The following is a 13,035-nucleotide window of genomic DNA, read 5'->3' on the forward strand; positions in this document are numbered from 1 at the left end:
TGCTGCTAAGAATACTGGTAGATCACAGCAGGACATTGATGCAGTTAGATATAATATTACCAGTATTGCATCAAAACTTTGAAATCAAAATTTTGACTAGCTCTCCTTTTTAGTAAACACTGTTGTTCACAAAAATGACAGTTTAACACAGCATTGCTCTTTTAGAATATGTTGATATGCACATGAAGGATTACATAGCAATGAAATAATCTACTGATTGGATAAGTCAGTACCACAGACATCTTATGATATCAGCCTATGCTAATTGTCTATTGAAAATATCTAACAATGCAGACAAGCATTCAACTGAGCAACGACAACAACCATCATTGAAGACAAGAAAACAAAGCACAAAAAGCAGCACAAGAGAAAAGGGAGGAGTGAGTATACAGAGAAGACCAACTTACCGACGGGGACCTCGTTCTCACAGAGGGAGCCGTACCATCCGGCTACACAGTAGCACATGAAGTCGTTGATGCCGTTCCCTGTCTGCACACAGTCCGAGCCATGGAGGCAGGGGTAGCCATCGCAGTTAACTAGGAGAGGAGAATGTTTCATATGTTGATATTATGTCAAACTGCATGAACACTAGCTCATTCTCTTTTGGACTATATGCAGAAAAATTTGATCAGCACACATGTTGGAGTGCCTTCTTTCTAATGGCGCATTTGTCTAGAAACAAACAGTTGAGGAAAAATGATTACCTATAATACTCTTAATTTGTATCACCATTTGTGTCACCATAATAATAACAATGAGTGGGATATCTGTTTTATAAAATTCACTCACATGCCAGTGCCTCGTCGATGACTCGTATCGAGAAGCCTCTGGCCGTGAAGCTGCCCGTCTCTTCCCCCGTGGTGAAGACGATCCAGAGCTCGTTAGAGTCCGAGTTGAAGTTCGCTGGGATGGTGTTGCCTGAGGCCCGCACGACCACCGAGTTCCTGTCGTTGGGGTCCAGGCCGTTGCCAGCCTCGAGGAAGTCCAGGCCCTCGCGGGTGCTGAAGTCGGTGAAGATGACCCGCATGCGGCGGTCGGTCGGCATGGTGATCAGCCAGCGGCAGAAGCGCCGGTTGTCGTACTGGTTGGGGTAGTTTGGCGAGAGGATCTCCACCTGGTCGTTGGCAGCCAAGTTGATGGACTGGATGCATTCGTTGGCTGCAATTATTTTGGGATGTGAACATGAATAAAGATATCAAATTACTGGTGGAACTCATATGCCATACTTTGCAAAAATAAGGGTAGCTGGCAAAAAGTTGATTTTCCCTTCAGAGAGCAGATAACAGCATGTCAGTAGGTACAGATATATTGAAGATATACTCAGATAGATACATTGGAAACTGAATGTACTGAATACAGATATACAAACTTGTACTAAGGATACAGATATACTAAAGATAGGCCAAGACAGAAGGCATGACTCTTTAAAATCTACTTTGGATATATGTGCTGATTAGTGGAGCTGGAATGAAGACTTTTAATGCTCTCTTTGAAATATCATTTTGGTTTTTAAGTACATTTGATGTTTTATAAGAAATCATGTGTTAACTAATCTTAACAATGCAATGACTAAATATTCAACATGGAATATACAAGTCTTTGCTGCTAGGCCTAGGAAGGCAATGCTATAAATGAATTCATAAATTGGCATACAAATATTAGCCCTGAAAATGATTTTGAATACATTCCCCATTATAAAACTTTTTGTCAAAATCATGTAAAGGTACGGGCTGTTTCTTTATGATTTACAAAGCGTTCATTCTGTCATCGGCAATGAAACAAACTTAAGAATACCTTATGACACACAGTTGCGTATGTAAAGTACAAACCCTCTCAAAGCTTGATGTAGTTTTTATGAATTCATATATGTATGTTTTCAGTAAGATTATGAAACCAAAGAGTAAAAAGATATCCGTAGAATGATTCACTGTTGCTTACCTTCCTCACACCTCACACCCGTGAATCCATTAGGACAGATACACATAAACTCGTTGATTAGGTTCTGACACACTGCTCCATTCTCACATGGGTTGGAGGCACATTCATTGATGTCTGTTGAAAAAAGAAAGAAAGAATTGAACAGAAAGCACATTACAATGAAGCAATATAAAAAAAAAGTGTGTCATGTTTTATAAAAAGATCCGTTACCAAGAACTGATGAAAAAGGCAAACTATGTTAATCTTTCATATTTTCTTCCATAACCCAATTATTAAGTTTATTTGAGGTATGTCCATTAAAGAGAACAAAATATTCACATAGTGTACAAACAGGGTATGTAATGAAATAGCAACATAAAGTACACACACCTCGAAGGCTTGGCAAGGTCTACATAACAATATGCATAATTATTTGACATTTTCAAATGTGGAAATTATGACTTACTAAATAATAGCATGGATAACAATGCACTTTTTACTACATATTCTTGCACAAAGCTGTACAAGCCGTGTTTCTCTTGGTAAGCACACACTGTTAGATCCTGTACTTGACAACATCCTGTACATCATCATCAACATTCCAAAACAACAACAACAAGAAACAGCAACCCTGCATGCTGCCTTCTTCAGTTCTCTTTCCTTCAAGTGATATAATATTGCATATACCTGTTTCACAGAAGGTGCCTTCATAGCCTGGTACACAGCTACACATGAATGCATTGACCAGATCCATACAGGTGGCTCCATTAAGGCAGGGGTTGTTAGCACACTCATCAATATCTGTAGGGAGGGAAAAAGAATGGTGCCGAGTTAACTCGTCTAATGACTTGTTTGTCAGCTATAAAACAACTAATTGTATCAGCTGAATGATTATCACTGTTATTCTAATCATGATTAAACATATTCTTATTGTCAGTATGTTCACATTGCCAAAACTAGCTTCAAGTAGACTCCTTGTATCAAATCCACAGCCGGTAAAGGAAAACAAGGTTTGGAAATGATCTCATTGTTCACATTGAGCACACTAAGCAAGCAATTGTATGTAGACCACCACTGTCACACATATTGCATATTGCCAATGTATCTGTTCTCCCCTCATAGAGAAAGCCTACAGAAAAGATTTAGTGTATTACAGTTATAATTTTCATTGACAGAAGAACAATATACAAGTGAATTATCTAAGACATTATTTTATCATTGACATGGCAAACACAAACACACACAGACAGACAGACAAAACTCTCAGACATGCTGACCTGTCTCACAGTTGACTCCTTCAAAACCTGGTGGACAGGTGCAGGTGTAACTGGAGAAGAACTCATTACAGGTGGCTCCATTTTCGCATGGATTGGACTCGCAGGCAAACAGTTCTAGATTGGGGGCAAAAATGATGGGTGAAGTGAGAAGCTGTCCACAATATAATATGGCATACAAAAAAAATATATATTTTGCTGAAAAAGCATGAAATGGTGTGATGTAGCTCTCCCACTCATACAAGGAACATTCAAGGAATAAAATGTACACTTGCAGCTCTTTTAGACAATTTTTTATTGAACGATGGATGCAAAGAGAACTACAATTGTATCACATGTCTCAAAGAGGGTATATTATGTTATCAGTATGTTCATGTTTTTATTTTCTGCACATAGTAACTCATTCAATATCACAAACAACAATTGCTAAATGATCTTACGACATATAATGTATTTGTTTTTTTTTATGACTTACGAGTTTCGCAATTCGTTCCTGTGAATTCAGGCGGGCAAATACAGACGTAGCTGTCAATGTTGTTGATGCATGTTGCTCCATTCCGACACTGATTTGGATTGCATGCATCAACGTCTGATGGATTGAAAGAAGTTTAAGAAGGGAGAAATCAGATTAAGAAGGTAGAGATCAGAAACATGGTACATGAATGTCATAAGGAATGAAGATATAGTATGACAAAAGGCATGGGATTTTGCATCACACAAATGAGACATGCATATTAAAGTTCCTGACATCTTTCTTCCAAATTAAGAAATAACTTTTAACTTTCAAGAATAACTCAAATCCTAAAATTGTGACATGCCTGAGCCTGACATGTGATTTATGTGTAGAGTTATTGCTCTTCAAATACATACACACAAATGTGATTCACGGCTAATATATCCTTTTAGCCTGAAAAACAAATTGATTATATTCCCTTAGAAAGACTACAAGACTCTGGAAGAACTGAATAAATAAAAGGAAATGTAAGCAAAAAGACCAAAAACAATTTGAACTTTAACACTGCAAACCATGAGGGGGCCAAAATACAAATGTACAACTGTAGGTTCATCAAATGTATCACATTCATTATGATTGCTGATTTCAATTTTTATAAAAGATATGGAATTTGGAAAGGAAACAAGCGAGGAAATCTGAAATGAGTATAAGCGAGGTTATGTTGTCATTAGTACCCATTCCATTCCTTACCAATTTCACAATTTGTTCCTTCAAAACCCGGTGGACATGAACAATTGTACGAAGTGAAGAAGTTGTTGCAGGTTGCTCCATTCTGGCAAGGGTCTGGCTCACAGGCATTGAGTTCTGTGTCGGATAACACATGTGTTGTGAAATATTAGGAATAGTAATTCAGCCTTGGTGTAATAATTTGTGAGTAACTGTTTAGAGGCAAGTTTTTATTTCTCTTCTCTTTGGTGCCATTAATGAGTGCTAACATACTGTAAAAGTGGACATTTTTGCAGTGTAGAAATTTTTGCGCATTTCGTGCAATCAGAAACTAGCGCAAAGATAAAAGCACGCGAATATTTTTGCTTGCCATATGTTCCTGTAGTTGATGTCTTGATACTGCGGAATTAACAACACGCTAAACACTTCTGATCTGGCCTAGCGTGAAAAATTAGTCACGCGAAAATATCCACTTTTACGGTAGTCCAATTCGTGTGATAGTAGCAAAATCTTGCTACTTACACTTTAATGTTGCTACATATTACACACAATTTATTTTTGCATTAGCTGAGATACAATACCGAGCACATAAATCATGAAGGCTTTTACACTACTCATTTTCAAAGTTTTCTCCCAGTGCTACTGGCCAAACAGTGTGCCTTGATATATTTTACATATTTACAAAAATAATTACACGTAAGCACAATATACTATGCTGTTATGATTTGCTGACAAGGAGTTGCTTGATAGGTGAAGAAAAGAATAAAAAAAAGAAAATATCTGGAAGGAACTGATGTTTAAGATAACTGGCATAGAAAAGGCATAAAAAAATGGCATAAAGATATATGTAGAGCTGCAGTATCAAACTCTGCTGCTTCTGTTACCACTGAACTTTTTGTTGTTAATGGCTTACCAGTCTCACAGTTGTCTCCAGTGTATTCCTGCGGACATGTGCAGGTGTAGAATGTGATGAAGTCATTACATGTGGCCCCATTTAGACATCCATTGCCATCGCACGCATTTTGAACTGCAAGAGATCAAACACATTTTCCAATGTGACAATATAAACAACTTAGTCTAACCCACTCTTTAATGGAAGTTTTATATTACATAGGAATCACACAAAACTGGGAGTGAGAATGACCTGCATAGACATTCCATTTTTCATCCAAGTGTAAATGAACCCTCTGGAAATAAATCTAATAGCTTTTTTTTTTTTCATGGAATCCATCATCAAATTTCTACTCACTTCCAAAAAGCTCTACAAGATGCATACCAATGATTTGACTTTGTGTTAGAAATCATTTGACATTGTGTTACATCTATGTAGGAAAAAATAAATGCAGAAATAAAATCTATCAACGTGTGGAAAGAACAGTTACATGGGTTCAGAATTTCTGTGTATACCTGACAATCTTGGGCAAGGAGGTTTACTTCTCAAACATTCATATAATATGGGAAAAAAAAATGAATCAAAGTTATGATATAGAGTAGGACCACTACATAATTGTATTTCTACTTTGCACTAAGCAGTACTGAGTAGAGGTCTACTTGTTTTCCATCAGTGATGAATACATGATGATATCATATAACCATAGTAGCATACCATTCTCACAGTCCATCCCAAAGTACCCTGGTGGACAGGAACAGTTGTATGAGTTGAGAACATTGGTGCAGTTGGCATCATTCTGACATGGGTTGCTGCCACATGCATTAAACTCTGCAGAAGCAAGAAGGAAAAAATAAAGTTTATAATATACAATCAGTATTTAAAATGATGAGCGTGCATTTGACTTTTTATTTCATTCAATTTCGTTTTCAATTTATGCCCATAATTCTTAAGAGACTAACAGACCAAGAAAAAAAGAATGCAAATCATACGAAGGTTACAAAATAGAAATGAGGTGAAAGATTCACCTGAACATACAAAACTATATTGCCATATGAAAAGAAATGTAATGGTAAATTTACAGTGGCATTGGTGACTTTAATCTTGCAAAGTAGGAGAAATGTGATGGGGCCTTCAAAAAAGCAAGTTTGTAACAAAGTTGTAGGTCCCAATATAAAATTAGGTGTAAAGAAATAATGGATAACTATTCTGACCAAAAAACTGACTGCAAAAGGTATTAAAATGGTATAATGTATGTACTGGTCTTTTAGTCTGCATGTTCTCTTGATAGCGCAAATCACAGGCAAAAGGATTTAGGCACCAATTCTTGACTAGCTGTATGCCAACATGAAAATGGATGTTGAGAACTATTACATATTGCAATGTGCAAACTTCGAACAATACAGACGGAGAGTTTATCATACTTGGCATGGCAATACCTCTAACTATAATTACATCATGCATACATCCTATGGAGCAGGATCTAACCTACCTTCTGTGCAATTGACTCCTTTCCATCCTGGAGCACATATGCAGATGTAGTCTCCGAGATCGTTGATGCAAGTTGCTCCATTTGCACATGGGTTAGGGTCGCATCCATCAAGTTCTGCCAAGAGAACAAAATTGCAGTGCATTCATCAAAATTTTGACTTCAAAATCATGGCCTTTGATTACAGCATCAGGTGTGGAATTGAATTGATGATGATGATGGTGATAATGATGATGATGATGATGATGATGATGATGATGATGATGAAACAGCATTTATACAGTGCCATTTATCTGTAGAAACATTCAAAGGCACCCGGCTCCCACAATGTGTCACATATCATTCACAAAGTTGCTAGAAAAGATAAGTCTTCAGTTCAGACATTGAGGTATTGCACTTTGACAGGAAGAGAGTTCTTTTAAGAAATCCCACAAACCAAAAAGATGCATGTATTCTGATGTGCTGGATTAGACAATACTCTGTGAAGTATGGTTAAACAAATTTTGGGCATGATGAAAATAGGAGAGGCTACAGTACATGTATTTATTCCACTGAAAGTCAATATCTTTACCTATTTCGCAGAAATCTCCATCGTATCCCTGCGGACACATGCAAGTGAAGGTGAAGTCTGGGTTCTGGGTGCAGGTGGCTCCATTCAGGCATGGGTCACTGGCACAGCCTGAGTATGCTGTCAAAGTGGAAACCACAAAGTGCATCAGTGATATCATGATACATTGTAGGTGATAAGTTTCCAGTATTTGAGGGGTGGCAATGTCATGAGTCTTTTTTTGAGGCCTTTTTTAATAGACAATATCTAAGACATTCAAAGCTACTTTTATAGCTGACTACACATAGGCGAATGTTGGTTTTCTACATCAGTGCATGGCAGAACATCGAGTTTCTAATCAGTTGCCTGTGAGATATACATTCCCCCCCCCCCCCCGTATTAATGCGCTTAGAAACATCAGTATTAAGCACTATATAAATGTTATTCATTATCATTACATGTATGTTTTTCATGGACAAAACTATAATATGCAAGAAACTTGTGTCACTTCAGCTGTACAGTCTTTTAACACAACAAAAGAACCCCAGGATGGGTGACTGTTGTACACATATCTTTATTTTTTTTTTTTTAAATGAAAGCACTGGGAGTTCTGCATTATTTTAGTCAATTCTTCCCTGGAAATACTATTCAAATCATCTAAAAGTCTTTCCTTTTAGTAATAACATGGCATACCTCACTGGGAAAATGTGTTTTTGCTGCACAGTGAATCAAGTACAACTTACTTTCACAGTTGTCTCCAGAGAAGCCCATGGGACAGTCACAAGTGTAAGATGTCCTGAAGTTTGTACAGGTGGCTCCATTCTGACAGGGGTCTGGATCACACAGGTTTATCTCTGTGGAAGGAACATCAGCCATGGAATAATCACCAGATCACCTGACATTTTTTTTTCTGTTTTCACAAAATACTGCTCTGAATCTATAAATATTTCACAAGCAGTACAGAAATAGCGTCCTAAATAGAAGCTACACAATATGCCAACAAATGGTGCTTAACACTTACTGTATTACTTGTGTTGCCACAAACTTGTATCACGAAGGCAACATACATGTACACTGTACATTGTATGAAGAGTTTGATCTTGAAATGGGATAAGTCCCCTTTGTCAATATTTTAAAGTACATTGTTAGTCCATTATTACACTGTAGATAGAGCAAATTCAAATCTTTCCAGAGATACCTCACTTGTTATATAATGAGGAATATTCTTGAGGTTATAATTGAAATTATCCTGCATTTTCTTTGTTTTTTAGCAGCTGTAATCTCAATTTCTCAAATCAAAAAAAAAAAAAAAAAATGGAGTTAACTCATTTTGCAACCCAACTCTTCATAGGCAATCCCTTGACCACTACCCTTCCAGGTAACTTGCAAGCACGGCAAATTGAAAGGCGAACATAAAACCATGATATGCAGTCTGATATACACTGTAGAGCACTGTAAACATCAATACCACTGGTATGTTGAACAAGGAGATGATTTTCATGTGATGTTTTTTATAACACCTATGGTAGTGTTTGCCTAATTGAGTTATGGATCTCAAAAAGACAAAGACTTTTGACTTCTGCCAAATTTCCATGATCATTTTCTTTCCAGATGTATTATATACAATATAGCATGCATTGGCAAGGGAAACCTGCCATTTCAATTTACAGCAATGCCAGAAAAGTTATCATATATATCAAAATGGTTCATACCTATCTCACAGACGACACCTTGGAAGCCCGGTGGGCAGTCACACCTGTAGGTGTTATTGGACTGCTGGACACAGGTGGCTCCATTCATGCAGGGGTTGCTGTCACAACCGATGTAATCTGCACCATGAAAATGTACACGATTGAGTTTTATTTGTGAGTTTTACAAAAACTTGTTGAATGTACAATTGTAGGAAAATACAATTAGTGTACATCATCACTCATGGATTTCCCCCAGATTAAAGAACATTGGGACTGACTTGTTAGCAACTATGCAATACAAATTGAGGAGAATACATTCATATCACATGCACACACAACATTATACTACATGTGCCTGCACATGAAAAAGAAGATCTTAATATTGTTTGTTTGATTGTTTTTGTTTTGTTTTTTGCTAGAATGCAGCATTTCATTCAACATACATTAAAACATTTGGAGGTGTCTTCATTTTCATCTGATGTAGATATGTACGGTTGACACAAGAGGAACAGCAAAACTAACCTTCACACAGAAGACCAGAAAAGCCATCTGGACAGACGCACGTATAGGATGTGTTAGAACTGACACAAGTTGCTCCATTTTGGCAGGGATCACTGTCACACCCAACATAGTCTGGAAAAAAAAAAACAACAACAACACATCAACATACATAGCTATCCATTGGTAAACAGGATATTATGCTCGTATCACCACAGATACACTTATAACGTAAGTTATGCACACAGCGACTAATTCAGGGATGTTGACCTTGCAGACAGTATTGCAGTATTCTGAGAGCTGAAAAGGCATACCAGGTATTTTGGTAGAAAAACAGTACTTTAACCTTTCCTCCAGCAGACATGAGTAGTAATAAAATTTGAAGAAAACAGTATTTTCCATGAAACGTGCACTATTATTAGCCAAAAGTGAGCAAAATATTGCAAAGAAAAGTAGCAGTTGGCATCCTAGCCAATCCCCCTTCTTCGATCATGCCATTACAAAAGTCAACATTACCATATATCTCACTTCATTTGTAAATCAGATTAGGCCAGATTAGGTCAGACTTTGTGAATGATTGCTTTTTTTGTCATCCATTTTTTGTTTTGATTAACTTGAAATACAAAGTAAATGCATGGTAATGAATTAGAATGTGAACATATTGTTTAATAGTTATTCTTTTCAAGGTGTAAAGGAGGTGTCAGGCCACATATTAGACCTCACAACCCTACATGAAAACTTCAAGCTGATAAATGCATGATTTTTTTTTTTCAGAAAAGATTTGCCAAGGAATATACATGTATTTTACGTATGATATATGCACAGTCTGACACTAATTCTTGATAGCGCGTTAAATGAAGAGAAAGACTTACGTATGATATACATATTGTACGCACAGTCTGACACTAATTCTTGATAGCGCTTTAAATGAAGAAAAAGAAAGGATTTGCATACTGTACCTTCGCAGTTCTGTCCAGTGAATCCCATAGGACATGTGCAATTATATGAAGTCCTGAAGTTGGAGCAGGTGGCTCCATTCTGACATGGGTTTGGATCACACAGGTTGATTTCTGCAGAAAATAGGCAATATATTTGTGATCAATAAACCTGCAGGAAAATCTGACCTTGGAGAATTGGACGATCTCAGTTAGTACATGCCATGACAAGGCAAAGGAATAATTCTATAGCACTGTTAATGGGTGTGTGATAAAAGTACTGAACAAACCTTTCCTTACAGTACAGTGCCGAATGCAAGTGTGCAATTACATTGTACTACAGTATTTGTCACAGGAACCTAAAACGTGTTCTCCTGTACTGGGATTCACATCATATATACAAATGTATGTAGTAGACAACACAATTAATGTTAAAAAGTAGAGATCAATAGGATTGAAGTACTAACAGAATACCCAGCAAGAAAAAAGTATCATTTAGACAGTTTTCTCCATTCTGCATTGTATGTCTCACAAGTAACACCAGACAGGGATTCGTAAGTCTTCATACCCTATTGAACACATTTCACGGATCACTTTACTGCAGATGACCAACCTTCTTCACACAGTAGTCCCTGGAAACCCGGTGGACACACACAGGTGTACGAGTCATTGCCTTGCTGGCAGGTGGCTCCGTTCTGGCAAGGGTCACTGTCACAGCCTGAGTAGACTGCTCAAAAAAGAAAATAAGTCCATATAGATACAATGTATGATAAAAAGTCTGCAGTATCTACCATACAATACATGTATATACAAGATGAGGGCTTATTACTTATACACATTCATATAGTTTAGAGTCACAAGTTCTAGCTGAGGCTTATCATGTTGTATTTCTCTAGATATGATGAGACAGTCTTTACAACCTTTTACAATTTACAGAGAGACATGACTTCCAGTGATGCAGTTACGTACGTTAAACATAATTAAATGTATCTTATTACACCCAGAGGCGTGACCAATACAAGTGCCATACATTACCTTCACAGTTCATCCCAGTATACCCCTCCGGGCAGTCACAGGTGTATGAAGTCTGGAAGTTGTTACAGGTTGCTCCATTCTGACATGGGTCTGGATCACACAAGTTTATTGCTGTGGTGGAAGGATTTAATAGATAGTATCATTATTTGTTTTCTTTTGAATTCCTTTACACCAAGGTTGAAAGTAATATTATGGGTTTTCTTTGAAACAGCGTTTCAAATAAGCCCAATCAGAACATGTGCTTTATCATGGTTTCAAAAAGCAATTTTAAGTATGTATTATGTACTTTGGTATCAAATATTAAATGAATTTGTTATCCTTTCTTATAACCACATTCTTTCTAAATTGCAATAATTATATCTGGCTAGCTAGCATAAGATCGGCCTGCACAGAGCCTGAAATTTAAACTTTTACTTACTGTTATACAAAACACTGTTTGTCAAAAACATGTACTTAAATCTAGAGAGAAACATGTAGAGGATACTGAAGGGAAAACTTTGGAAACAGAAAATCATTCTCACCTATTTCACACATTGAGCCAGTGAAGCCAGGCGGACATGCACACATGTAGGTGTTGTTGAACTGGGCACATGTTGCTCCATTCTGGCAGGGGTTGCTTACACAGCCAATGTAATCTAACGTGGGAAAGAAAAAGAAGGGTTACTGTCAAAACAAAGAGTTTACTTCACTCAAACTCAAGTGCCACAGCAGTTGCAAGCACATTACAATTACTTAGAAATCTCGTGATCACAACAGAATTATGCTGCCATGTTCTAGCATGAGTGCATACTGAGTACAATATGACTGTGGAATAATTATTGGAATAATTTCGTAACACATCATGGTAAAATTGTTGCCATTTGAACCATCACAGAGACACTTCACACTGATATGATATTATGGTAATAAAGAACATGGCATTTAAAACAAATTCTACAGATTGGCATGAAAATCTACATAAGAAGGGATGATGAAAACACTTTAAATAGGTCATCTGTAAAATCTCCATATATGCCACATCTTGGCAATACTAACCTAATGTGCTACCTATTCCAAAGATGAAAAACATGTATTTTGATCACTGATGAATTGACCAACAGCCCAGTTCAATGGAAATATCAAATGTATCTCAAATTTGGGAACTCTGCAGCTGTGTAGTCTCAGAAAACAAATGTCTCTCAAACTACACATATTAGATACTCCTTGAAATTAGATGCATACAGGAAAATCCTATAATAATGAGCTCACTTACAATGAGGCAACTGTCATTAAAGGGTAATCAACCCATCTCTCGTTAGGTGCGTTTACAACAAGGTACCAGCTATACAATAACAAAGTAAAATTGGCAGTCCAAGCGACCTTGTTCTAATGAGGGTTTTCCTACAATGTGTTTATTCTATTTTATATATACATACATTTTTTTTTGTTGAAGTGTTAGACATCTAAAGGTAGAAATAATTACCCTGGCAGTTGACTCCGCTGAAGCCAGGCAAGCAGTCACACGTGTATGAGATCCTGAAGTTTGTACACACAGCCATGTTCTGGCATGGGTCTGGGTCACACAGGTTGACCTCTGCAAA

The 13,035-nt window shown here is 37.1% G+C and overlaps 1 protein-coding gene across 1 annotated transcript in view; it reads right to left on the reverse strand.

Moving 5' to 3' along the window:
- The window catches only part of LOC140231807 (uncharacterized), a 213,791-nt gene that overhangs the window by 13,588 nt on the left and 187,168 nt on the right, over nt 1–13,035 (reverse strand). The window contains 19 exon segments of the mRNA XM_072311960.1: nt 408–536; nt 790–1,158; nt 1,939–2,052; nt 2,605–2,718; nt 3,195–3,308; nt 3,667–3,780; nt 4,396–4,509; nt 5,285–5,398; nt 5,978–6,091; nt 6,753–6,866; nt 7,321–7,437; nt 8,040–8,150; nt 9,009–9,125; nt 9,510–9,620; nt 10,445–10,555; nt 11,034–11,147; nt 11,456–11,566; nt 11,977–12,090; nt 12,918–13,028. Coding sequence (XP_072168061.1) covers nt 408–536; nt 790–1,158; nt 1,939–2,052; nt 2,605–2,718; nt 3,195–3,308; nt 3,667–3,780; nt 4,396–4,509; nt 5,285–5,398; nt 5,978–6,091; nt 6,753–6,866; nt 7,321–7,437; nt 8,040–8,150; nt 9,009–9,125; nt 9,510–9,620; nt 10,445–10,555; nt 11,034–11,147; nt 11,456–11,566; nt 11,977–12,090; nt 12,918–13,028 — 2,427 coding nt within the window.

The sequence above is a fragment of the Diadema setosum genome, chromosome 8 (genome assembly GCF_964275005.1).
Source record: "Diadema setosum chromosome 8, eeDiaSeto1, whole genome shotgun sequence".
Lineage (NCBI taxonomy): Eukaryota > Metazoa > Echinodermata > Echinoidea > Diadematoida > Diadematidae > Diadema > Diadema setosum.